Source organism: Colobus angolensis, unplaced genomic scaffold (genome assembly GCF_000951035.1).
Source record: "Colobus angolensis palliatus isolate OR3802 unplaced genomic scaffold, Cang.pa_1.0 Scaffold18, whole genome shotgun sequence".
Lineage (NCBI taxonomy): Eukaryota > Metazoa > Chordata > Mammalia > Primates > Cercopithecidae > Colobus > Colobus angolensis.
Window position 1 is genome coordinate 10,689,272 of NW_012114932.1, and position 25,925 is coordinate 10,715,196.

The 25,925-nt window shown below is 38.8% G+C and overlaps 1 protein-coding gene and 1 long non-coding RNA gene across 3 annotated transcripts in view; one reads left to right on the top strand and one right to left on the bottom strand.

The window, feature by feature from the left end:
• Positions 1 to 25,925, top strand: part of LOC105509798 — a 342,021-nt gene that overhangs the window by 205,125 nt on the left and 110,971 nt on the right. The gene's annotated exons all lie outside the window — the stretch shown is intronic.
• CHST9 (carbohydrate (N-acetylgalactosamine 4-0) sulfotransferase 9) overlaps positions 1 to 25,925 on the bottom strand; it is a 278,761-nt gene that overhangs the window by 149,177 nt on the left and 103,659 nt on the right. For both annotated transcript variants that reach the window (XM_011939293.1, XM_011939292.1), the window contains exon 3: positions 7 to 45. In XM_011939293.1, coding sequence (XP_011794683.1) covers positions 7 to 45 — 39 coding nt within the window. The remainder of the gene's footprint in view (positions 1 to 6; positions 46 to 25,925) is intronic.

A 25,925-nucleotide genomic window follows, 5' to 3' on the forward strand; every position in this document is an offset into this window, starting at 1 on the left:
TCTTACCTGAAGTTACTTTTTGTTCTCTTCTCTTCTCCACTGTCCCTGAAATGAGAAGTGGCAGATAAGTTACAGCATGGAATCATGAGAATATGATGAAAATAAGATGAAAGTCCAGTTTACAGCAATTTCTAAACACAACCACTACTTCAGCCATGTCCAATGTGCTCCTGGAGATGACTGGGCTCAGCTGACAGGCATGAGAACTGCTTGCAAACCAATTTATGAAAGTAAAAAATAAATAACTATGCATTAAATGTGCTGTTGGATTTTAAAAATCTTGTTAGTAAGGGTCATTTACTCAACAATAAACCTACAAAGGGCAAATCCCCATAGAAAGCGCTATGGGGAAAACAGCTAAATAAGACGATGCCTTCTTACAACCCACTTGAAAAAATAGAAAGGACAGACAATATAACATGAAGTGAGATGTGCCTCAAACGATGTAGAATGTTTAAAGATATGAGATGATGAAGCAGTTATTTTAAGAAAGGAGGGGGTGCTCATGAAGTTATGGAGAAAGTGGTATTTGATTTTGACCTTGAGATACAAATGGGATTTGAGAAATTTGAAATAGAGAAATGGCTGACTCTTGGCAAAGAAAACAGTATGGGCTAAATGGACAGGGTATTTGTGCAAGAAGACCTTGTACACTTACAGCAGTGCATAGGAGGAGGACTATCCTAGAGGTTAGGCACAAGGTAATGAATGTGGGGACTGAGTCATGGCAGTGGGAATGGAGGGGAGGGAAGTAGTGGATGCAAGAGACAGTGGGGAGGCCAAAATAATAGGGCCCAGCGATTTATAAAATGTGAGTTGCCAGGAAGGAGGAGAAGTCAAGATGAATGGTTAGCTAGGTGACTTTGGGCACAGAGACGCAAGTTGGGGAAATGGTATTATAGAATGCGATGGGACTGGGAATAACAAGTTCAGTGTTAGACTGACTGACTTTGAAGTACTATGGGGACAAGGAGCTTGTAAGAGGTCAGAAAATTTAACTATCCTAATATATATGCCTCTGACATTGGAGCATCCAGGCTTATAAAACAAATACTACTAAATCTAAGAAAAGAGATACAGCCACACAGTAATGGTGGGGGGACTCCAACAGGCACTGACAGCATCAGACAAATTATCGAGGCAGAAAACTAACAAAGCAACTGTGGACTTAAATGAACTTTTGACCAAATGGACCTAACAGACATCTACTGAATATTCCATCCAGCAACCACAGAATACACATTCTTCTCATCTGTGCACAGAACATTCTCTAAGATTGACCACGTACTCAGTCACAAAGCAAGTCTCAATAAATTAAAAAAATCTGAGTTGAAATTACAGATGCAAGAAGTGTTCATCGTAAGAAGATGGCTGAAGCTGAAGGAGTGAATGGGGCATAAAGGCAGACAGCACAGAGGAGTGGGCGGAGGACAATAACTAAGATAACATGACGGCTGCTTTTGTTTTGTGATATGGGCCCATGGGAAGTCGGAAGCAGCCGAGATCCAGAGAGCTCAACGAAGTGCAGGGAATTATGGGGGTTTGCAATAGCATGTTGCTACTGCTTGCAGAGTTCACATGATTGTTGCTAGACTGTGAGAGTAGTTTTAGCAGAGAGTGGGCAGAGAACACAAGAGAGACTGCCACGGTCTGGGAAGTAAGTGTGTGATGAGGAAGTGGAGCTGAGGACATGGCTTCTTGTTTATCAAATTTGTCAGTCTCCAAATGAGTCGAATAAGTGAAATGGAGCAATAGCTTGAACAGAAGCCAACTCAAGGTTTCTGCTAAGCTATGGAAAACGTAAGCATGCTTGTAGACTTAGGTAAGAAACTGTGCACCTGGGCGATGAACACCACGGTGGAGGTGAGGGCCGTGGTTTGGGATAAGTGAGGGCCATCCTTCCAGCTGCCACTTTTTTGTCATCTATCAACATTCTTTAGCTGGAGCTAGTTACTGAGAAGTTAGGCCACACGTTGAAGCTACATGTAAACTGTATCCAAGCTTTTCTAACAGCCCTTCAAGTCTTTTAAAATCCTAAAATATAAGGTGGAAAATGTACAATCTTCCCTCGTGTCGCTGCGAAAAGTGTACAATTCATTTAACTGGCACCTTGATTAATGGCACGTTATATTTATTTTGGTGATTTCCAGAGCACTTGTTTGATGCAATTTATTTCAATGATTCCAACAGATAAATAACATGAATAATCCATTTAAAGGCCTCATTCATTACCAAGTGTGACAGGGCACCTCCTCATTTAAGTTTTCCACTGGGCAAGCCACTGCTTACTGTTTGATTATTCACTTACGAATACTAGAGGCCTCAGACATTTTCATAAATTTTAAAAAATGGTATTCAAGGCTTGAATTGTAAATTACGTAAAGAAAAACATCTTTTTGAAGTGTCTTTAACCTATATTAGAATGAGTTACCAATTCTGAAAGTTGGAAGTGTATGTATTTGAGATAAATAACATGGTGTAGTGATCAAGGTGTCCCCAGTGATTTCCATCTTCTCTTGATATTCATGTCCCGTGTAATCCCAGTGATTTAGACTGACTGTAATCAAGCATTTTGCGGGAATAATAGAGTGTGATTTTGAGGTTGATCCTTAAGAAAATTGTGGCTTCCAGTTTGGGTGTGGTGGTTCACGCTTGTAATCTCTGTGCTTTGGGAGGCTGAGGCAGGAGGATCACTTGAGACCAGCAGTTTGAGACCAGCCTGTGCAACATAATGAGACCACCATCTCCAATTGTTTTTTAAAAGATTAGCCAGGCCTGGTGGCACACATCTGTCGCCTCCCTAATTAGTTGGGAGGCTGAGGCAGGAGGATCATTTGAGCCAAGGAGTTTGAGGTTACCGGGAACTATGACTGCACCACAGCACTCTACCTGAACAACAAAGCAGGACCCCATCTCGAAAAACAAAGACAAAAAACTGTGGCTTCAATCTTCCTTTCTTTTGGATCACTCCCTCTGGGTGAAGCAGAAGATGCCATGAAAACCAATGCCAATAATTATAGTCCCCTACAAAACTGCTCATCCTTGGTGTCTGCTCAGGCAACCAAACACAAAACCTAAGAACCACAGGCTTCTTTCTTTTGCTCCTTCTTCCCATCTAATCTGTCCGTCAGTCTGATACATTGCTCTCTATCGGGTCTTTGAGACATATCTTCTTTGTCACTGCCATCACCCTAGTTCATGAACTTTCTATCTGTTCCTGGGGTTAATCTATTTTCTATGGGCTCCTAACTGGTTTGTTGGTTTTTTTCTGTTCTTGTAATCCAATCACTCCTAAATAGCAAACTCTACATTTCTTAATATAAAATTTATGACCTTGGACAATTTGGCCATAACTTTCCTTCTGCTGCCACTCCTCAAGCATCACACAGAGGAGTTACCTATTATACCAGGAATTACATCCCCACCCCAGTTCCCCATTCATGCTGTTTCTGCTTCTTAGAATGTCCTGTCACATGACTTCTGCCTATCAAAACTCTATTCAACTTTTAGAGCTCAGCTCAGCTGCCAGTCTTCTGTGAAGTCTTTTTTTTGGGCCAACTCCCCAAACTCTCCATGCCCTGAAGAATGAAGCACGCTTCTTCTATGCTCCTGTAGCCTTTCATTTATGCCTTTGCCATAGAACTAATTCTTATTTTGGTTCACAATTAGTTGTGTGTTTGTTTGACTGACTGGATGGTGGCTTCCTTCAGGACAAGTAGAGAGTCCCACATCGTTCTCTCTCCTGATGTCTAGCACCGTGCCTTCAACACAAATACTCCAACTCACTCTGAAATGCTGGAGAACATGAAGTCAATTTTAGTGCTGCTAAAATGTAGTGAAAGTACAACCAAGAACAGAACTTTTAGCAGGTATGTATATTACAACTGACAACCAAGAAAACTATTATATTAGAAAAGAGGGTGATAAAATAATAGAAAGGCTTTCAGAATAATGAACACACATTCTGTCCTAGTTGTGCTTTATTTTATCACAGATTCTAGTTTTAAAACAAAGCATTAAAATATGGTTTGCATCTTATTTCCATTTAAACCTGGATGCGGCATCCACTTGTGATGAATAAAAATAGACCATAACCTCATAAAAATTGAATTTGCAAGATAAAACTTTTTTCTTATATGAGAAAATTTATTTAATTGAACACTAAAGTTCCGTATCTCATGACTATTTACCTATGTAAACTGAGTCTCAATATTTTTAAAAGCTATTTTAGACTTGAGGTTGTGGATATTGTTTCATGGAGAAACATTACATATATATCAATTTACAGTACATTTCAATACTTCAGTATGGAATTAGTCTCTTAATCACAGTGATTGTTTTTGATCTTTTAAAACCACAGGCACATAAATGGCAATTTGATGCTGTCTCACCAATAATGAGTAGAGGCATCTGTATTATAACTCAGTATCTCATGTCACTTCTCAGGAAAAGGAAATTATATGTGTGTATGTGTGTGCGCGCGCACGCGCGCGTGTATGCGTGCACATGTATGTTTATACACATATGTACACTATATATATGTATGTATATATATACACACACATGTACTATATTTTCATGCTCAACTATCGTCTCCTCTCTAAAATATGTTCTCTCTTCTACTTGCTTCCATCTTTTTATAATAAAGTCTGTCGTGGTATCTTATGAAACTTGCCTCACCGCACTACCAATTTCTCAGTAGCCAATTCTGAGTTTGCGTTCACTTTCAGGCATTTTATCTGCCCTGCTCTGAGAGGTATTATTAATCACATCCTGTTGCTAGGATACCTGAGAATGTTCATTTATGTCTGATGTTTCTTTGGCAAAACACACTATGAAGAAGTCATAGAATCATGACAATGAAAATTACTGTGCACATGCTACTTATTTAAAAAGGGGGGAAGAGCATAACCACCAGATAATAAAATGCTAACTGCCATGAACTGCTTAATATCGCTTTTGTTTCACCTAGATTTTAATGGAAAAAAACTGGCAATATTTTTGGATAATGAGAATCTGTAGTGCTATATTTCTGAGTTAACTAGAAAAAGTGGAAGGTGGTAGGGTTTCGGTTCGGTTCATTTCAGAGAGGAAGGAGCTTGAAATGCTTCAAATGCTTCCTTTACAGACAGGGTGACTAGGTTATAGTGCTAGTTGATTTTCAAGTCCAGACCTAAAACCCAGGTCACCACTATTGCCATGTTTAGCTATTTTAATGCAAAATTTTTGAGAAAAGTGGGATGTGGAATTGGATAATAATAGTAAAAAAAAAATGCCTTTATCAATATATTAAAATAATTTCAAAATTACTGCTGTGTTGGGTGCTGGTACACCAAAAAATCCTGCTCATTGGTTGTCATGAGATAATATGGAGACATAAAATCCACCTAAATGCAAGATTTTCTTAGTCAATCTCTTCCTATGGGAAACAGCATAATATAACAAAAGGAACATGGATTTAGAGTTCGATGGACTAACTTCTCATCCTACCGAGGGATGCCTGTGAGCTATGTATGGAATGAAGTCTAGAGTATCTTCTCATTACATGTGCTTTGTGTTCTCACCTCTTCTCTCTTTCGTATGTGTGTGCGTGTACACGAGATTTGTTTGGAATATATAATCAGTCCCTAGGTTTTAAAAGTTGCAGGAATAAATTGTTTTTAAAAAATATTTCTGCAGACTGTCTTTTAACTAGTCAATTATTGTTTATTAAATTATTTGTTTGAATGAAACAATTTTTTAACTTCTAATTATCTAACCACAATGTTCCAGGAGTAAGATACTTGAAAGATCTTGAAATTTTCTTTTTATCAGGTGAGTATTCAGCACCTACTATGAGTTGGGCATTCTATTGACACTTAAATATTAGTTCATTTAATTTTCCAGGTAACTCTATGAAGTAGATGAAAATGACTTTCACTTTCTGATGGTGAAGACAGGCTCAGAATCTTTTTTTTTCACATGCACAAGTTTCCAGTTAATGAATGTCAGACCTGGAATATGAATCCAGGTATTTTTACCTTTTCTGTGCTTATTAGCTGTGGTGATTAAGGACAATTTTGTAGAGTGGTGGAGAACTTCGATTTGTAGCTCCTTTTAACTAGTCAATTATTGTTTATCAAATCATTTGTTTGAATGAAACAATTTTTAAACTTCTAATTATCTAACCACAATGTTTCAGGAGTAAGATACTTGAAAGATCTTGAAATTTTCTTTTTATTATGTAAATATTTATTCAGTACCTACTATGAGTTGGGCATTCTATTGACACTTAAATGTATTAGTTCATTTAATTTTCCAGGTAACTCTATGAAGTAGATGAAAATGACTTTCACTTTCTGATGGTGAAGGCAGGCTCAGAATCTTTTTTTCCACATGCACAAGGTTTCAGTTAATGAATGTCAGACCTGGAATATGAATCCAGATATTTTTACCTTTTCTGTGCTTATTAGCTGTGGTGATTAAGGACAATTTCGTAGCGTGGTGAAGAACTTCGATTTGTAGCTCTGCCACTTGATCACTGTGGTACCTCATTTAATCTAAGGTGAGTTGTGTTTATCTGGAAATGGGGGTAATGCAAGTACCTACTTCACAGGGTCAGTGTGAAGATTAAATAAAATGATGTGTTTAATAATAATCTCTCCATGTTTTGAGTGCATAACACAATAATATTTGTAATGCTCTCACCTTGGTGCCTGGGACACAGCAAACAGGGCATTGTTAGGTGCTCCTCTTTACAAATATTCTGTATCAGGTAGTCCTTAATAGCATACAATAATTCTTTATATCCTCAGGGTCAATGACTTCTATTATGAATATTATAAAGTTGAGACTTTGGGAGTTTTTTGGTATATTTACATCACCTCCCTCTCTTCCCTTCTTTTTGTTTCCAAGGGAAAAGGGCTTCCCATTTTAGTGAATTTCCTTTCTCTCATCCTCATGTCCTAACTCTTTTCAAATACTAATTGGTTTGATGAAAACCAAATTTACATGTCAAAATTCTCCCCAGTTATGAGCTAAGATCATATGATTTTAGGATGCAGGCTTTATGGCTTGAATTCCTATTCACACTTTGGAGTGACCAGCAGCTGTGGACTATCAATAGTCGAATGTGGTCTGAAGAGAAAGGGAGAGCCGCTCTAGAAACCAGAGACCTCCCTGCCAGAACGTGTTCTCCTCAACAATTGGTAGTAGGATCTTAAACAAGTAGCTTGGCTCTTGCAAGATTCAATGGTCTATTCATTTAGACAGGTAAATGCTATCTTTTAATAATTTCAAAAGAAATTATGCAAACAGGGATGTGAGAGGATTTTATGTACTATATTGTAAGAGGAGGAACAGAGAAGTTTAACTGGGCCAATGTGAAAACCAACTGGTCTGTAGAGGTACATAAAACTGTAGCTTCTGTGTGGTCAATGGTATAAAAGAATGAGGAGTTTATTTTATAATTTATGGCTGGATTCATGCTGATGTTGAAACACCAGCCTCCACAGACATTGAGGATAGCCTCTGTATGGCTGTGAATCCTCTCTGCCCTCCTGCAGGTTTAGATAAACTCCATTTGCTCCTGTCTGTTTCTATTTGCTTAGCTGATATGTTGCTAGGACACTTAGGCAAAGAGAGCCATTATGAGCACAGCGAGTACTGTGAGCTCCAGACAGTGTGTACTGAGATACAAAACCTGGCCCTTCAGAAACATATCGATACAGATAGATCTGGGCTTCTGAGGTCGGCCATCTGCCTTGGCAGGGCTGACTCTCCATCTGCACTCCCCAGACCTGGGGTCTGCCATCCGGCATAGCGTGGAGAAAGCCTGAGAAGGACTGAATGCCCAAAGATTTGCAGGCGGCTGACCTCTCTGCAAAGAAATAGTAAAATCAGTATGAGAAACAACAGTTTTAGGTTGTCTTGGAAATTCCCAAGTACAAAATTTCTTCCCACTGAGATCTACCCGACAAGCACATAATTAACGTGACAAACAACAGCCCCTTTCAGATTTCCAACATTGGTCTGGCTGAATTAAATCTTAGAGTAAACCTTTTGATATTCAGGATCTCATTCTGAGGCAGTCATTTCTTGGCAGAGAAGATTTTTGGAAGACCTTTAGAGGTTGAAGTCAGACTGGCAATAGTAAATACATAGTTAGTGCCAGGTTTTAAATAGCTTTGCAAAATAGGAATGCTAATCTTAATTGCGTAAGCTGCAGCTACTGACTAAAGCAGGGATGTGAGCACTTGTACTTTCCTTTTAGCATTGAACATGTTTCTAGTAAGTTAGGTGTGAGTAGTCACTTTTAAATAATATAATATTCTAAATGTCTTTGGTGTGTTTATTATATTGAGAGAAACTGGAATGAATTATTTTGTAAAATGACAAATCTTTTCATAATATCTTTATTCACTCCTGTGCTAGAACAAAAATGGTAACACATTAAGAGTTAGAGTTTAATTTCCTTCCCCTTGAATCTTTGCAGGCCTAGTAACTTGCTTACCCAATTGAATACAGCAGAAATGATGCTTTGCCAATCTCTAGGCTTAGGCCTTGAGAATCGGGCAGCTTCTACTTCCTGTCTTTAAAAATGTGCTCCAGACACCAGGTAAGAAGTCAGACTACGCTGAGACCACCATGCTGTAAGGAAGCTCAAGCTAACCACACATGGAGGCCACATGGAAAGAGAGCTGCCTGAACAGTACGTGACCAGCTCCCAGGTGTTCCAGCTATCTCAACCCAGGGACCAGATATGTGGGACAAGAAACCATTTTAGAAGGGGATTTTCCAGCTCCAGTCACTTCAGCAAATGCCGTGTGGATTTGAGACAGACTGCCCTGCCAAAATTTTCCAAATCCCTAAGCCACAAAACTGCAAGCAAAATATCATTTTTATATCATTAAGTTTTGTCATACTTGGTTACACAGGAATAGTCAAAACAATGCTTTTCTTTGTTTTTCATGATGAGAATATTTATTGACATACATATCAATATATATTGATATCTTTTCCTTTAAAGCAGGGCTCACCTAGATTCCTTCTTTCCTAAGAGAGTTTGCTCAATATACCTATAAATATGTTCTATTATTCAGCATTTTAGCATCTAAAGTTATTCCTTTCCATGAAAAAAGAATAAAGTCTGTTATTAGGAGTGCAGTTAAAGCACAATTTCTATAGAGTACTACATACTTTGTTTTATTAGAGTTTTACAATTTTACCCTGTCAAGTTCAGTAAAAGTAAAGTGGAGACTTGCCAGTAGTGCAGCACATCAGAACTTGTGAACCATCAACTGGGATACCCATTTGAAACAATGACATTAAAATATGTATCTAGGCTTCAAAAACTTTACCATATATTGTTACAATTATATAGAAATCCTCTCAACTGAAACACTCAAAAGATTCAACACAATTTTTGGTAAATAATTTAAAATAGTCTTATTTTCCCTGGGTAGTTTTACTTCTAAAGGATCAATTAGTGGAATCTATATTGAATTAAGAGCTTTAATATTATTTAGAGTTAATTTTCTGTATGAAGGCAACAACAGGAAGCATTTCATTAGGAAAGGTAATGATATGAGTCCAATCAGAATCTATGCTTGTGAAGTCTGAGTTTGTTCACTTTAAATAGCAATTTATGTGACTAATGAACATACAGTCCTGCCTAGATTTTCATCTGGGGGAAACAAGGACATTTCATTGCCCTTTTTCCCCACGTTCTTAATCATCATCTCATTAGCTAGTGGAGAAAGCTGGTGGAGGCCAGAGGTGAGCTTTATTTTCTTCTCTGAGATGTCACTACAGCTTTTAATCCTGCTAGCCCCAACTTTTTCCTTTTTTTTATCTTAGAAACATCCTTGTCACACTCATCTTTTCCTTCACATTGACCCATAACAAAGGTTTGGACCTTAGACATTCAGGGAAGCTGATATTTCATGGATAGAAGGAAGAAAACAAGAAAAGTGTGCTTAGATGAGTGGATACTGATTTATTGCTTTCAGGCCTTACAGGCTACTTTATAAGCTTGTAAAGACTGTCCCTCGTAAACTTGGTTGAATGGAATTTGCTAGGAAAATTGTTAATTGTCCAGTGCATTTTAGGTGTAGAAGAGGCTCCCCACCACTTGGGCACTTAGGAGAAAACAACCTTGCACATCTTGTTGAGTGTCTATTATGTGAGAGACAGAAAGATAGGCATAAAAAGTAAACAAGAAATTCACAGTCAAGATTCAGGGAGGGGCCCTAGAGAAGAGGCTGTGAACTGGTGCAACTCATAGGGCCTCCAAGTGGGGGCTGGAAATGGGCCTGTATCTAATAATGGAGACACAGAGGAAGAGACACTCTAGCAGTGAAGAGAAATGTTGTCTGAATGCCTAAGGCAACAAGCTATTTTCTGGAAAAATCTTTTATTGGTGCTCAGTGTGAATTGCTGACTTCAGAAAAAGCGAGCCAGACACTGGCACAGTGCAGCCCACCAGAAGGGTGGGAAGTAGGGTACTCCAGGGAGTGGGTGCAGGTGAGCTCCAGGAAGGAGAGTAGGAATGTTGAAAAGAGGATCCCGACTAGATGGGGTCACTGAGAGCTAAGATTTGCACAAGACTAAGAATTTGGCATTGTCAGGGAAGGGCAGTAACTTTCCAGCTTTATTTACTGTGAAAAATACAATTGAGTGCCTGTCCACAGTCCTCTCTCCTCTTTTTCTATGCTGGTACCCAACTCTCTTCTCACATGACATGCATAAAACATGTAAACTAATCATCATGGTCCCCATCCCCCTTAGTTTAGGTGGTCATGTGATATTTCTGGCTAATGACATGTACATTTATTTATTTAGAGATGAGGTCTCACTATGTTGAACAGGCTAAACTAAAATTCCTGGGCTCAAGTGATCTTCCTGCCTCAGCCTCCCAAGTAGCTGGAATTACAGGCATGTGCCATCACATCCAGTTATAGGTGAGATGAATTCTGCTGAAGAACTTCATTAAAAGATTTTTCTTGCCAATAAAAGGAGACGCACGGGAAAAACCATCTCCTTTTCTTTCACTGCATGTTGTCACATCTGGGCATGATGCCTGGGACATGAGGACAAAACCAAGTTACTCCAAGAATGACTGAGGGGAACACACCCCAAGGATGAAGTCACCAAGCCTCTGAATTAATGTAGCATGGGACCACCCTACCTCAGGATTTCTTGTTATGTGTTATTTAACCTTTTTGGGTATAAGTTCAAGTTTTTGTACTTGTAGCTGAAAGCATACACAAGCCAACAACAAAAATAATATTCAATGCTAAATACACTTGGAATAAAACCTAAAGGAAAGAATTAAGAGCTTTAATATTACTTAGAGTTAATTTTAAACTTTAAAACAGTTCCAAAAATTGTAGGCGCGAGACTATTCCCCAGCCAGGCACTGTACTTTAGAGGATCTTCTCTCGCTCTCTTTCACACACATCACTTTCACAGAAGGTGAGGAGGGCCCAGGTGTCTGTCTATGGAGTCCACACCTTTCCTAGACCATGCACTGAGTACCTGGGATGCCATAATTCTCTGACCTAACTCTGCCCAGATCAGATCGCTGGAGGAGGGGACCAGATTGCATCATTGGTGTGTAGACTCCAAGGCCTGAGGAGTGTTCAAAGGATTCCTGGGGCTTTGATGTGTGTATCGATGGCCCCAGTGCACATGTATGAGGCCCCTTGCAATGCTGGAGGGACTGTGATGAAGGTAGAAAGAAAAGGGGACCTACACTGGTTCTCGAGGAGAGCAAAGATCACCTGGTGGCCACCAAGCAGATCATCTGGAGGGAAATCTCCTTATGTGAGGAATTCAGAAGTAATTAGACTTCTAGAATTTCTGTACATTTCTGGAATGCAAGCATGTTGAAATCCCTTGCACAACATTTGCTGACATCAAGGCACCAAAACATCCACAAATGTAATCATTTCTCATGACCAATATGACTAATATGGTCCGAATCACCCTTCAGCTCCTGCATTAAGGTCCACAAATACCCCTAAGGAAGATCCAACCTGGCACCCTCAGTCCTCTCTTACTGAAGCTGCACTCTGCTGCAGCATTCCTTCTGTCTAATAAAACATTCCTCTTCAAACTTACACTGTTGCTGCTCAATTCTTTTTACTGCTGAGAGGCAACCACTCTTTGCTGCTGGGGCTCTGACACCTCACCCAGTAGTTCTCTTGCCTCAGGCCCAGCAATTACAGGGGCAGGTGTGCCATGACAAAACACCAAGGATAGTTCCCGGGAGAATGCACAGAGATGACTAGCACACACGTGCTGTCTCACTGGATTCTTGGCTCAGTCCCAGGGGAAGGAAGGGGGAAATATTTTGTCCATAGCTTGTAAATAAATAAGAGAGACTCAGAAAGGTAAACTTTCATAAACTTGCCCAAGATTACCCAGTAAACATTAGATTCTGGATTAGAATCCAGGGCTTTCGCAAATCACACTGTTTACCACATATGCTCTCTCATATTTTTGTGATACTGGCCTAATTTATGTACAAAACTGAGAGACACAAATTGATTTAAATTATCCTTTTGATTTATAGAGTCTTCAGTTTCCTATCTCAAACACACCTAGCAAAGCTTATCCTAAGGAGGTAAAATACAAATAAATACAAGTATCTTTATAAATGATCATTGTCAAATTTATTGTATGTTTCAAAAATTGGAGAAATTCTTTTAAAAATTCCTGATGTGAAGTAAATAAAGTAGGACGGAGTTAGCCTGTCCTCCTAGCATTATTTTATAGGATATAGACAATCCACTGTCATGTGTATAAAATGTTCGCTGAAGTCTTGTGGAAATGGGTCATTTCTATTCTTTTTCCTTTGTTGTGCAAAATATGTAAGTTTTTCCTTCCATAAAATTATCTGAACTGGCTGCTTACATAGCCCCAATCTGTCAGTTTGATTTTAAACTCCTCAATTCATTATTTGTTATAGATTTTTTTTCAAAAAAGTTATGAGATCATTTGCATTTTACATGTGTGTTTTTTTTTTTTAATTGAAGTTTTATCCTTCAGTTGAACGAGTTGTATTCAAATCTGGGTGAGGGTGGTGGGGGTGGTGAAGGTGGGAGGCTAGGAGGGCTGTAAATTTTGTCGTATTGTGTTCCATCTTAATGGGGTGCCTCTGAAAGGAGGAGAAGGCAATCCCCAATGGGTACAATCCAATTATATTTCCAGGGACGTCTAACAGGTATCCCCCAGAATCCTGAATACCCGTGGGCTATATACAGTGACTTTTTTAAGCTCCGTTGTGACACTGCTAGATATTATGGGTAAAGAAAAATCAGGCCTGAGTATTAATAGGCAGGCTGATCTTAGTTCTTAACAAGCTCATTGGAAACCCTGGGAAAGTGATAATAGATAGATACAGAAAAGAGTAATTTCAAAGGTGAAGAAAAATGCTACAAAATTCAGATCACACATTTGTAATACCTAAGCCTTACAGTGAAAAAATAATCAGCTTGTGAGCTCTGCCAACATTTTCCTGGAGCCAGCATCATGGGGCCCAGGTTGTTATCTCTGCCTCCAACAATATCCACCCATGCAGACGGCACCATGATTAATACACGCAGAGCACTCTGTTCCGCACGCATCAGAGCAGTGACATTTTTGCAGTGGAAAGTACTATTTGAGCTATAAACAAAAATGGCAAGGCTAGCTTCACCTCAAGATAGTTCAAACTGCAGATTTTCTTCTAGGCATTCAAATGATGCCCCCATGGATGGGGGAACTATTCATTTAAAGAATCATGGTGGGTGCATTTTTCCACTTGAAAACATTTGACAGGATTCCATAGGACAACATAAACATTTGAAAGAAATGCAGAGCATAGAGGTTCCTTCTGGTGAGCTGCTCCTGCCTCTGGTGATGATATGCTCTTTTATTCTCTGGCTAGTCCCCAGAGACTCTCACTTAATCCCATATCCAATAGGACACTGCTTGGGGTGAGGCTGGCACTTCTTGGCTTCACCCTACAATGCACACACAATTTGAAATAGATTGCCAGCAGCCCAGGGCAGGAGAGGAAGAGGCCAGACCTGCTGGGCTATTTGTCATCTCAAACATTTCAAGCATCACATGCCACCTCTTTAGCAGGGCACACAGGGATCTGTATCCCCTGGCAAGATGTTTAGTTTTGGTGCATGCAAATAAGGTCTGTAATGTATAAACTTGAGGGGACAGAAAGAACAGCCACCGCCTGAAGCTTTTCTTCCTGTGTGTAAGTGGCAGAGAACTCTTCCATAAACATCTTAATATTTCATCTTGAAGACTGGATAATGTCATGTAATGGAATTAAAATACATACACATTAAGGAAGTTTGCTGGGTAAAGAACAGCTCACAGTCAGCTACATTTAGTCGGACTTTGGTCTGCTTTCAGAGGAATGTAAGAGTCTTCGGGGTATTTTGTTTTTCCCCAATTCTGGAAAGTCAAGAATTTTAGACCTCATTTTTTTAAAATTCTGGAATCTTTTATAACCACTGTGTGCAAATACATAGTATTAAAAACACAAATGTAACAAGAAGGAAAGTTTGCTATCAAAACAAAACAAATGGCAGCCACTTTCTTTTGCCTTCTAGGGGAGGGGCAGAATGCCCTCTCCAGAAAAAAAAAATTCTTTAGGAAACTTCCCTGATCCTTTAAAAATTCATTTTGGTTATGAAAGTGACACTCCTGGTATAGTCTAGTTGGGAGAGTGGAGAAAAAGAAAGGTATAATGAAATAAGAGGATTTATAGAGTCGTTCACCGCTTTTTTTTTTGAGAGATAAGGTTTAATGAGCCTGAAAATAGTAAAGGGAAAAATGATATAAAAAGAGAGGCCTCCCTAGGTGAATATATGAATATGGTAGTCAGTTGAAACCTAAGGAAGGATACAATCAACAAGAAATGTTCTTTTTAGGAAACAAAAAGAAAATACTTGGAACCATGATAACTACTTTCAATATTAAGTTACTTCCAATTCTGCATTATGTTGGACTCCATTCTATCAATCTTCCAATTAACAAAAGTCGGTTTGGCGTTATAGTGCCATGTGAGGGTGGCAAACGGTTACGGACCATCTTGGGGTTGATATACATCAGAGAGTGTCTTGTTCTAGGAGGTAAAACATGGAGTACGAACAAGAATGTGGCATAAGCAGAAAATGAAGCAGGTGATATCCACAAGAGCTTATTAACCCCCAGTAAAGGTGGCATGTAGAGGACACAGGACCTCATAGAGGGTGGGAAAACAGTCCGCTTATTTGGATCTTAAAAAATGGGTACCTCATGAAGGGTGGGAGACTTTTGGATCTGGGCAAGTCAAAAGGAAAAGAACCTGCTGCAACACAGCTATTACTTATTTGCATATTTTAAGTTTTAATTGCTAGGAGTTAACAAGGTAAAATAGGGAGAGGGCCTGCATTTGGACCCTCTCTCTTCCATGTGTAGTAAAGTGACCTCGGCCAGTTGCTCTCCTCTCCGAACTTCCATCTTCTCATGTTCAAGGTGGAAACAATAATACTAAACTGTTGGGCTTATTATAAAAGTTAAAAGAAATGCTTACTAAATGATGAATATAAAGTCACAACTCTTAAGTGACAGTAAAATAAAAATAGCTATGATTCTGTTTTTTAAATTTATTTTTTAGAGACAGGGTTTCTATATGTTGCCCAGGTTGGCCTCATATTCCGGGCCTCAAGCGATCCCCTTGCCTTAGCCTCCCTCCCAAAAGTGTTGGGATTACAGGCATGAGCCACAGTACCCAGCCAATGTGATCATTACACCTGTCAAGATGACACTAACCCCCAAAGGCCTAAATCATTCACATTTCCTACATTAATTATTTAATGAAGTGGCTTAACTAGTTGGTGATATTTTAGCATTTATAATTTGACGTAAACCTAGTTGCGTTTTTCATTAATTGTACTTCACTTTATAACCTAAATTATTTTAACTTCTTACACATATTTATTTGGTTATTGAAAAGCTAGAGTAGATTCTAAAAAGATTTACTAAATAGGACTCATTAAACTTTTATAAATACCATGACTTCTAGGAGAGCACAAAGTTCAGTAAATTTATTTGTCTTACTAGTCATTATTTTTAATAAGGCCTTACATTTCTGTAGTGGTTTCTGTTTCATGTGTATGATCTCTTGATTACTCTGATCTTTTTTATTAAGATAGAATTATCTATATACCAAACATTAAATTCCAGTAGCAGGACCCAATTTCCTAATTACTTTATTGAAAGTAAAATGGTATGGTACCATTAATTACTGCACCACCCAATCAATATTTTCATAGTTAGACCAAAGTTTCAGATTCATATACTCACCTATGGGAATGTCACTAGTTGGTAACTTGGCTGGTAAACTGCACTGACACTTTACCATAACAGACTTTTTTTTGAAAATCATTCAGTTCAATTTTGTTTAGAAGATTAAGCATCTCTTTGGAGAGCAAAACACCTAGATCAAAACTGACACTGCACTAAATCTACAGGGCGATGCTTTCTGGTTTGCTAGTTATGCTTTAATAATATTTTGTGGCAGTAACAACACACTGCTGTCTGGCATTTTCCTTCTCTTTAGAAAAATAAAGAGAAAGAAGAAAAAAGGAAAAAATAAATAATAAATAAATGAAGGGCTTTCCTGTAATAGGGTCAAAAGATTCAACTACTAACTCAATTCTGTCAATTTTAATGGTGGGATAGTACCCAAGATGTTTCTTTTTCATTTATCTATTTTTATCAAGAAGTGGTTTGTTCTGAGGAGGATTTATAGTTCTGCTCTCGCATCTTCACTTTTCTATAGGCCATATGTACTCTTGCTTACAGTAGGTTTTTAAAAAGGAGTAGTTACTGTGAGTTTTAGAATGTTAAACCTAATATATTCAGATTGACTGAATCTGATGGCCCTGATGATTCTAGAAGAGGCAGTCCAGTTTAGTTTATTAAGCCCCTCTGTCCCTCAATCATTTTACTGCAGCCACACTAGGGCATGGTCTGGAGGAAGGGTACCAAAACTCAAAGCAGATATTTAAAATAATCTGTGGGAAAACAAAGAAGTTATAACTATTGCATATCATATTACTTTGGGAGCTGCTTTTGAATGATCCATTTTCCTCTCTCCCATAGAGTCCCCAAGACTATCATAAACATTCCCTTCCTCAGCTTTCACGGTCTGCTCCTCTGTCTCGCAACCCTAATCATGCCCCTAAAAGGGAAAATAAAGTACTTACTTTATTTCCTTATATTGATAAGAACCTGTATATGTTACAGATACTCGAGTGGGAATTAGAGAAAACAAGAGGAATAAAGAGAGATGGAGAGAATTTTTTGATGAAATTCAATTCCAACCATTTACTTCTAGAAATGGTTCTTGGCCATTGAACAAAGTTATGCCAGTGACACTATATAAAACATTATTTTCTCTTATAAAAAGTGAAAAAATGTTTAATAACTCAATCTAAAGATATTCTGCTCTTTTTCAATTCATACATGGACACTGTATATATAAATTAGTATCATTTATACAATGTTCCATCACCTCAAACCCTCTCTTAGCATAGCCTCAACATCCTTGCTCTCTTGCTTTTCTGCTTAACTCTCTGGTAAAATCACATCTGGGGATCAATTCAACTCTCCACCTTGTCATTTGACTGCTGAGGGAAGATGGATACTCAGCTGCACACATTTACAAATAAGATCCATACTGTCACAAATACACAATCAAAAATTCATAGTTTCCAGCCCTAAACAGGCATTTCATAGCTAATGCTGTTGCTTCTGCTGCTGCTTCTCCTCCTCCTTCTCTTCCTCTTCTTCCTCCTCCTCCTCTTCCTCCTCTTCCTTCTTTTTAGAAGAAAACAGCTTTCTTGAAGCAGTGGCAGTGTTACAGCCCTGTGACTGCTCCTGTGGTACCCGGCTACCCCCTAGGAAGTGTGCTGAGAGTAGCAGCATAATGGGCAGTTTTGCAGTCATATTTATACCCACTTTTAATAACATGCATAGCTTCTCTTTTCTCCATAGGCTTCACCACCTACCTGCTCCATACTGTATGGAACAGATTCATACTGTCAGTTTAAACAGCACACCACCCTACTCCTTACATCACAGGTGAAAATAGACTCCCCTAAATGAGCTTCCCATTAAAGGTTCTGTCAACACATTTCAGTCACAGAATTCTTAACTCATTGTCTTTGTTGCAGTGGAAGAGATATCCCTTTCCTCTCCAAGGCTTCCCAGTTCCTGCAGCTCCCCAAATTATTTCCTTCTATTTTTTTCATTCTCCACTGGATCCTTTCCATGAGTATTTTAGAATACCACGTCCCTGCTGTATAATAACAAAACAAAGCAAATCCTCCTTCTAGCCTACATTTCATTCCAGCTGCTGCCTTCCCTCATCCCATTCACAGCCAAGACTTGTGGGAAGTACCACTGTTCAGTGTGCCCCCATTGCTCATTTCCCATTCAGTCTTTAACTCACTGTAATTGTCTTCTGCGCCCACTACTCCAATGACTCTCTTCTTCTCTAGATCTTCAACAATATTCTTTTGGGTAAATCCAGTGAAATTATTTTCAATCTTTGCCTTATTTTATCTCTGACATTTATGCCATCTCTGACATGTCTAATACTTATCACTGTTGTCTACTGTTTTCTTTTGCTCTCATGATACCGCTTTCTTTTGGCTTTCCTCTTATCTCTTTGACAAGTCCTTCTGTATTCCCTCATGTCCTTATGTATTCCTTCATGTCCTTCTGTTGCTCATTCCTTAAATGTTGGATCCTTTATGGGACTCATCTAGTGCCTTTCTGGTTCTGCCTTAAATTATCTCCCAGGACAACCAACTCCACTCCAATATCTTTAAATATCTTCTAAATGTCAATGACTCTCAAATCAATATCTCCAGCAAAATAGTTAGCTCCAATTATCTCCTGAACATCTTCATATATATGTCTATAACACTGAAATGCAATGTACCTCTACCATGTTCACCATCTCAGTAAACGGTAAGAGTATCCCCCCAGTTGCCTAAGCCAGAAAGGTGAGAGTTATCATTGATCTCAGTCTTCCATCGAGGATCTCTGGGTAGTAAATTCTTAGTCTTTGTGTGCCTGAAAATGTATTTACTTTTTCCTGAGTCTAAAATGATAGTTTAGCTAGGTATAGAATCCCAGATTGCACCTTTCTTTTAATAACACTTTGAAGATATTAATTCATTGCCTTCTAACATCTATTGCTGCTACAGATTCATACTGTTAGTTTAAACAGCATTCTTTTCTCTCTGGGAGTGTTTAAGTCTTTGTCCTTGGCATTCGGCAGGTGTACTATGCTATTTCTAGGTGCTAAGTTCTTATTTTTATCATGTTTGGGACATGATATTTTTATCCACTCAGAATCTTTAATTCTGTAAAATTCATAATAAGTATTACTTTGAGTATTTCCTTCCTTATTCTAACTTCGATTAGAGACATGTTGGATTTGCTTGTTCTCTTTTACCTTAACTGAGATATCTATCTGTCTACCTATAATGTCTTAGTTTCTATTTCCTGAAATCTGCTTTTCAAATCAGTAATTTTGAAAACTATGATTGGTCCTCTGTCCATCTCATTTATTAAATTCTATCTTGATAGACAGTTTTTATTTTAAAATTTTACTTGGTTTTTACTCAGGCCGTATGTCCTTTTTTTCATACTGACCTTATATTTTCCTTAGCGTGTTTAGCTATTCATTTATTTCTTTTATTTCTTTGAACATTTAAGATGTACTTGAAGTCTTTTCATTTTCAGGTTCTTTGTTTCTAGTTCTTGGGATAAACACTAACATCTGTATTATGTGGGCTGATCTCCCTTCTGATAATTCATATCATTATGTAAGTTTAAATCTTTGAATTATCCCCACTGAAACATGGGGATACCTCTTTGTGTACATTACATACGTCCCTGGCTGTGGAAATTTTTCTAGAGTAATCTGCATTTGCTTCTGATGATATCCAGGTATTTCATCAATTTTGGACCATTTGTTCTTTTAATTTACCAACATACTACTAGGGTAGTTGAATTTGTACTCTACATTCATTCACGTGGTATGTAAGTCAGAGGTTCAAGTTTCTTTGGGATGCCTCATTTTATTCTTGTGGTCTTTGGCTTACTTGCCAGTGCTGCATCTCTGCAGACAACTGCAGGTTTCTTCCAGGCCCCTTTCACAAATGTGGTCATGATTTCACTCTGTCAAATGTATGAAGCCTGTGGCCTGGATTTTTCTTCAAACGTGATGTAACAATGGTATCAGCTGCTCCTCACATATTTTTACTTTTAATTCCTTTTCTTTTCTAGGACATGGAGGTTTTCTATTGCTGTTTCATGGTGAACTTGAAAGCTTTTGTTGTATTTTTCCTGCCATTTTATGTGTTTGGATTTGGGGAAGACATTCCTTCACATCAGCTCAGGTTGCCAAATTGCCTGGAAATCCTTGCTTACGTTTCTTTAATTATTTTTCCCTTCCAGTAGATTTTAAGCTCTTACTATCAGGAGAAGCCAAAATGTAAAGTGGTGTTAGGGTTAAATAAGTAACTGTAGAATAGATAAAGAAATATTAATAAATTGGTTTATGGAATTGGTACTTTTACTTATTGCTAACTTTTGGACCACCAGTTTTCTTATCATCCTATAATAAAGGCTGTTTATGTTCTCTAATGTACCCTACAGTTCCTTAATATAATTTTACGGTTATAAAAAGCAATGATCCCACCTGTGACATACTCTCTTATCTCCCTTTCTCTGGTTTGATAAACCTGTGAGACAACTGCAAACATTTCTAAGAATTTCTTTTATAAGTCCTCAACATGCATAAGTGAGAAAATATATGACTTTAAAAAATCAGAATGACAGAAAATTTTTCCAAAAAGCCAGTCTTCTTCCTATACTCATATTAAATACAAAATCAACACTCCTTCTTCACAACCATGAAGTCTTGATAGATTGCAGTGCCAACCATTGTATAGATAGCATGATAAATCTGCTATGAGCTACTGAACATACTCTGCAACATCTGTTGAAACATAGGGGCTATATGCACTATAACTCCAGTTTCCAAATTCCTACTATATTAATTCATTGCAATTTTTTTGAATAGACCTGTCTTCTATTGCTACAAGATGAATATTAAACAGATATGTGAAAACCAATTTGGGGACTACCTAAATTGAATTGAGCACCACCAGACACAAATTACAGCAAAAGGATACTGTTCTAATTTGAATATTAGTAAATCAAGCAGCAGGGTACTAGTTTGCATTTGAGCCAGAAAGAGGTTCAGAATGAACTGTTTTAAGAACATGAATTAAATAATGCAGGAGAACATGGGTTACCATTTTAGCAACAGTGCCTTGAACATGTTAAATGATTTAAAAAGCAATAATTTCATAGGAAGATAATTGGTGTTAAATCACCCTCTATGCCACTGTTTGGCATATAAAAAGTTAATTCCAGAAAAGATTAGGATAATGTCCATTCAAGAATAAATCAGATAATGATGGTTGTCTTAAATTATATTTAGAACTCTCTTGTAGCTACTATCTGCTCTAAGTTTGACAATTAACAATGATACTAGTCAATTTATTTTTCAGAGGCATCTAATATAATGCACTGGACTTGGATCAGCTTCAGGGGCTCCACACTTAATGCTCTTTATAAAATTCTTAATAACATTTGAACTAGAGGCCCTATATTTTTATATTAAGCCCTGCAAATTAAACATAATATAATTGGCTGACTGGGCCAAATATAATAAGGCTTATCTCTATATCTGTTCAATAGGAAGCATAATTTTGATCACGTTTCCACTCATAAAGGTCTGAAGTGGCTCTCCATTGCCTGCCCCTGTCAAATAGTACTAAATGTCAAACCTTTTAGCCTGCCATTTAATATCTTCCATGAAAGGCTTCCAATCTATGTTTCTATATTTACATGATTTCACTCATGCATTTATTTAATGAAGATGTGTTTATTGAGACTCACCATATGTCAGGTACTCCGCTAGGTCCCCCACTAACTGGGAACAAAAGAGGTTTGACCCTGTCCTATGTCACCCCCGTGTTAGAGGTAAACTGTAGGACTTGCCGTTTCCCAAACACCCCTTGCTTTCTGTTGTCCTTGCTTCTGCCAGTTATGCAGGTCCACTGCTGGTTTGTTCTCAGGTTTATTCACACCCTTATCCTACTTTGCTCTATGTTAGCAGAAGCTAAATTTTCCAAGTTTGCTTGTGCTCTTTGGTAGGTTTGGTCAGTGCTGGGTATTGATGAATCTTTGGAGGATAAAAGGAGGGCACTGGCCAGAATCTCTTCTGTTGCTGATGCCGCAGTACCCCACAGGGTCCTGTAGCCTCTCCGTGGACCTAGTTCCCATGAGTCTGCCTCTCCCTTCATGGCTCCAACTCCCTATGGCCAGCCTCTGCCAACTGGTGCTAGTTTCTGGGCTGTGAGAGAGATTTTCTTCCACTGTCCTTCCACCCCTGGTGGCCTCTTGGTCTTGCTCTTCTTGGGGCACCTCGCCATTCACTGTTAGGCTCCTCTGCTCTCTAGCACCTTTGTAACCAGAGGAGTTTCTCTTGACTGGATCCCATTCTTCTGAAATAGTCCTCCTCTTTGACTAGCCTTCCATCATTGATACACATCGGTATTTCATTCACTCTTCAGGGCACAAGTTTAATCCACCTTGTTATAAAGGTTTCCCTGGCTTCTTCCCCAGCCCTGAACTATAAAACTGGAAATTATCTAGACTTAGTGTTTGAAATTCCCCAACAGTTTGCTTATAGTTCTCTCGTGATACTTAAAATGTTCTAACTCATTAGATAATGACTTATGTAGATACGTCTGCTGTCCTTGAGCACAGGGACAGGACACACTCTAGCATAAATGAGCAATCACACTTATAATGTGAGATTTATCCTAAAAGAAAATATTTCACTCAAGGAAGGTACTCAATAAATATATTGTTGCTTTCCTCTTAGTGGTAAATATTAGACATTTTTTTCTCGATTTAAAAACTTTATTGTTTCTTTTGGAGAAATCACTAAAATATCTGTATTATCCTCATAAATACATGTTGAGAAATTAGCTGCCAGGACAAAATGGACTGTGCATTATTCATATAAAAGTGACATTATTGCTAGAGGACATGCAAATAATGAGCAGTCATTAATGTAATAACAAAGGTCCTGGGAGGTCCCTATTTTGATGATTCCAAGACTCTATCAATTACAGACATCTTCACAATGAATTAGTATAAATAGTCTCTCATCTTCCCCTTTTTCTGGCTGGTATATACCTACACGTGATATATTTTATTACCAATTGGCCTTCTACATATTTGCAGTCCTTTCTATTTGACGGTGATGCTGTCCCTGCTTACCATCATGTATAAGTGTGGCTGTTAGAATGAATGTTGACTCAACAGCTTTTTCCATATGGCCCAGTGTGAAGATTGTTCTTTGATTGGACCATAGCTGGGCTTTTGAGAGGCTGTGACTGTTTGTAGCTCTAGACCTTAAACTAGTAGTGAGCTTGTGAAGTCTCTGGTCTGAGAAAAGTTATTCCTTGGTGGATTTCAATTCACCAGCCTCATTTCCTTGTGTCTGCCGCTTCCTAGCAGTCTGCAGTAAAGCTTTGTTGTTTGAAACCAGGATGTAGAATATCCTTAAAGCCTTCCTTCTGGCATAATTGTTGGCATTTCCCTCACTTCAGGATGCTGCACAACCAGGGTTGTCAACAACAATTTCATGATTTGTTAGCTCCAGTGGACTCATGATGAACATTAAAGACAGACCATCTAGTTGCTAAAAGGCTTTTTCTTAGCAACTTCTTGGCAATATTTACATTGCTGATGAAACGCTTTAAGTTAATAGGGGACATAGGACATGCCAGAGGTCGAAGCTGTAGGCTTGTGTGTCTGCATGTGTGACCTGTAACTAAATTGACACTCTGCCTTACACACAGACCAGTTCTCCTTGGCCGGATGTGCAGCCTCACTTGGACCCAAACCTGATGAGATCCAGAAAATCAGATCAGATCATCCTGACAGATAGCTTCTTTCCTAACAGATACAAAAGGCTTTGTTGCTCCAATCCAAGCCTTAGCAGAAGACTTTGATCCAGTTTATGGCTTTAAAGTAACTGGTAGAATTAATGGAAGCATAGAAGTATGCCTTATTAAGACTTATTGGTCCAGCAGGGGCTTCTCTTTCTGTTTGAGAAGTACAATCCTAATATGGGTAGATCCTTGCAACTGAAAGTATGGGGGACAAGCCGCAGCATGATCACCAGGAACTCAACGAGTTACGAAGAGTCTCAGGTTACATTTCAGGATCTACCAAATCAGAATCTGGACTTCAGCAAGACTTAAGTAGTTTGTTTGCCCACTGAAATTCGAGAAGCATTGGCCTAAATCACCAAGTGACTAGAGCAGAATCAGCACTGGGGCATCCTCTAATTGGCAATGGGAATTTTGTACTTGTAGATGAATATGTAGCTGGATGACAAGCTGGAATTCACACTGATCTGCCTCACAATGCTCTGATAACTCCAACCACTGTGACATGCAAGGCCACAGTGGCTTGGAAGAGCAAAGCATATGTTCTGGAGGGGCACTGCTATAACCGCTTAACAGGATGTAGTTATCCCATTGGAGTTCTGGCCTGGCTGAGGGATTTTCCAGGATCTCCTAAGGAGACAACTCAGGAGAAGAATGATGCCACCGCTGGGATAACGAGTTAAGCTAGTGCATTGGTAGTGCCCAGCTGATGGGCGGAGCAGGTACTGGGTCAAAGTAGGAAAGTGAAACCGGCCGGGCGCGGTGGCTCAAGCCTGTAATCCCAGCACTTTGGGAGGCCCAGACGGGCGGATCACTAGGTCAGGAGATCGAGACCATCCTGGCTAACATGGTGAAACCCCATCTCTACTAAAAAAATACAAAAAACTAGCCAGGCGAGGTGGCGGGCACCTGTAGTCCCAGCTACTCGGGAGGCTGAGGCAGGAGAATGGCGTAAACCCGGGAGGCGGAGCTTGCAGTGAGCTGAGATCTGGCCACTGCACTCCAGCCCAGGCGACAGTAGACTGAGTAGCCCAGACTGTAAAACACTATGTGACACACTGAGGTGACATCAGCAGCAAGTATGTAGTCAGGAACGGGTAAACTTGCAGTGTGACCAAAGAGAAGATGGTATAGTCTAGACAGGAAAGTTTCTAGGGGTAATGGAGAGGGGTCATCCAGGAGCTGATGCTGAGAGGCTGCTACAGAAAGGAGAGTCAAGGTCACCATTCCATGAGATGGTCATATTCAGTCGCCACTCATGCTGCACTCTCTGTGGTTCCCCCACTCCCCAGCAACTCCCTGCAAGAAGCTATTTGTGGCTTCCGACATTCACTACTTCTTTAAACAGTGCTTTGCTTACTTTTTGTGATTATTTATATATATGTATAGTGAGTATATATAGTCACATATATTATATATATATTATATAAAGTAGCAGCATTACATTTTCTGTCTCTTTGGGTTCACATCTATTATTTCATCTTTTCTTATTTTTTTGTAATCTTAGTTGCACCCTACAACTCTATGAGGAGGTGCAGGCATCATTCATCTTTGATAAGTAGCAACAAAGCTATAACTGAGACACAGAACCACTTGTCTCACCTAAAGTAGCATATATTTGGCAACAAAAGAACAGAACAAAGATATTCATATTTTATCCTAGCACGTTTGAATATAACAACTAGCTGTTTACCATGCACTTCAAATGTGTGAAACTTTATGAGACTAACATCCTTAAGTTATAAAGCATGGAAGCAACTTTCTCCCAAGGGATATGTTATTTTCAGAACTGTGATTGATTTTGGCCAGCTTAGCATGAAGGATCTCTCATCAAAT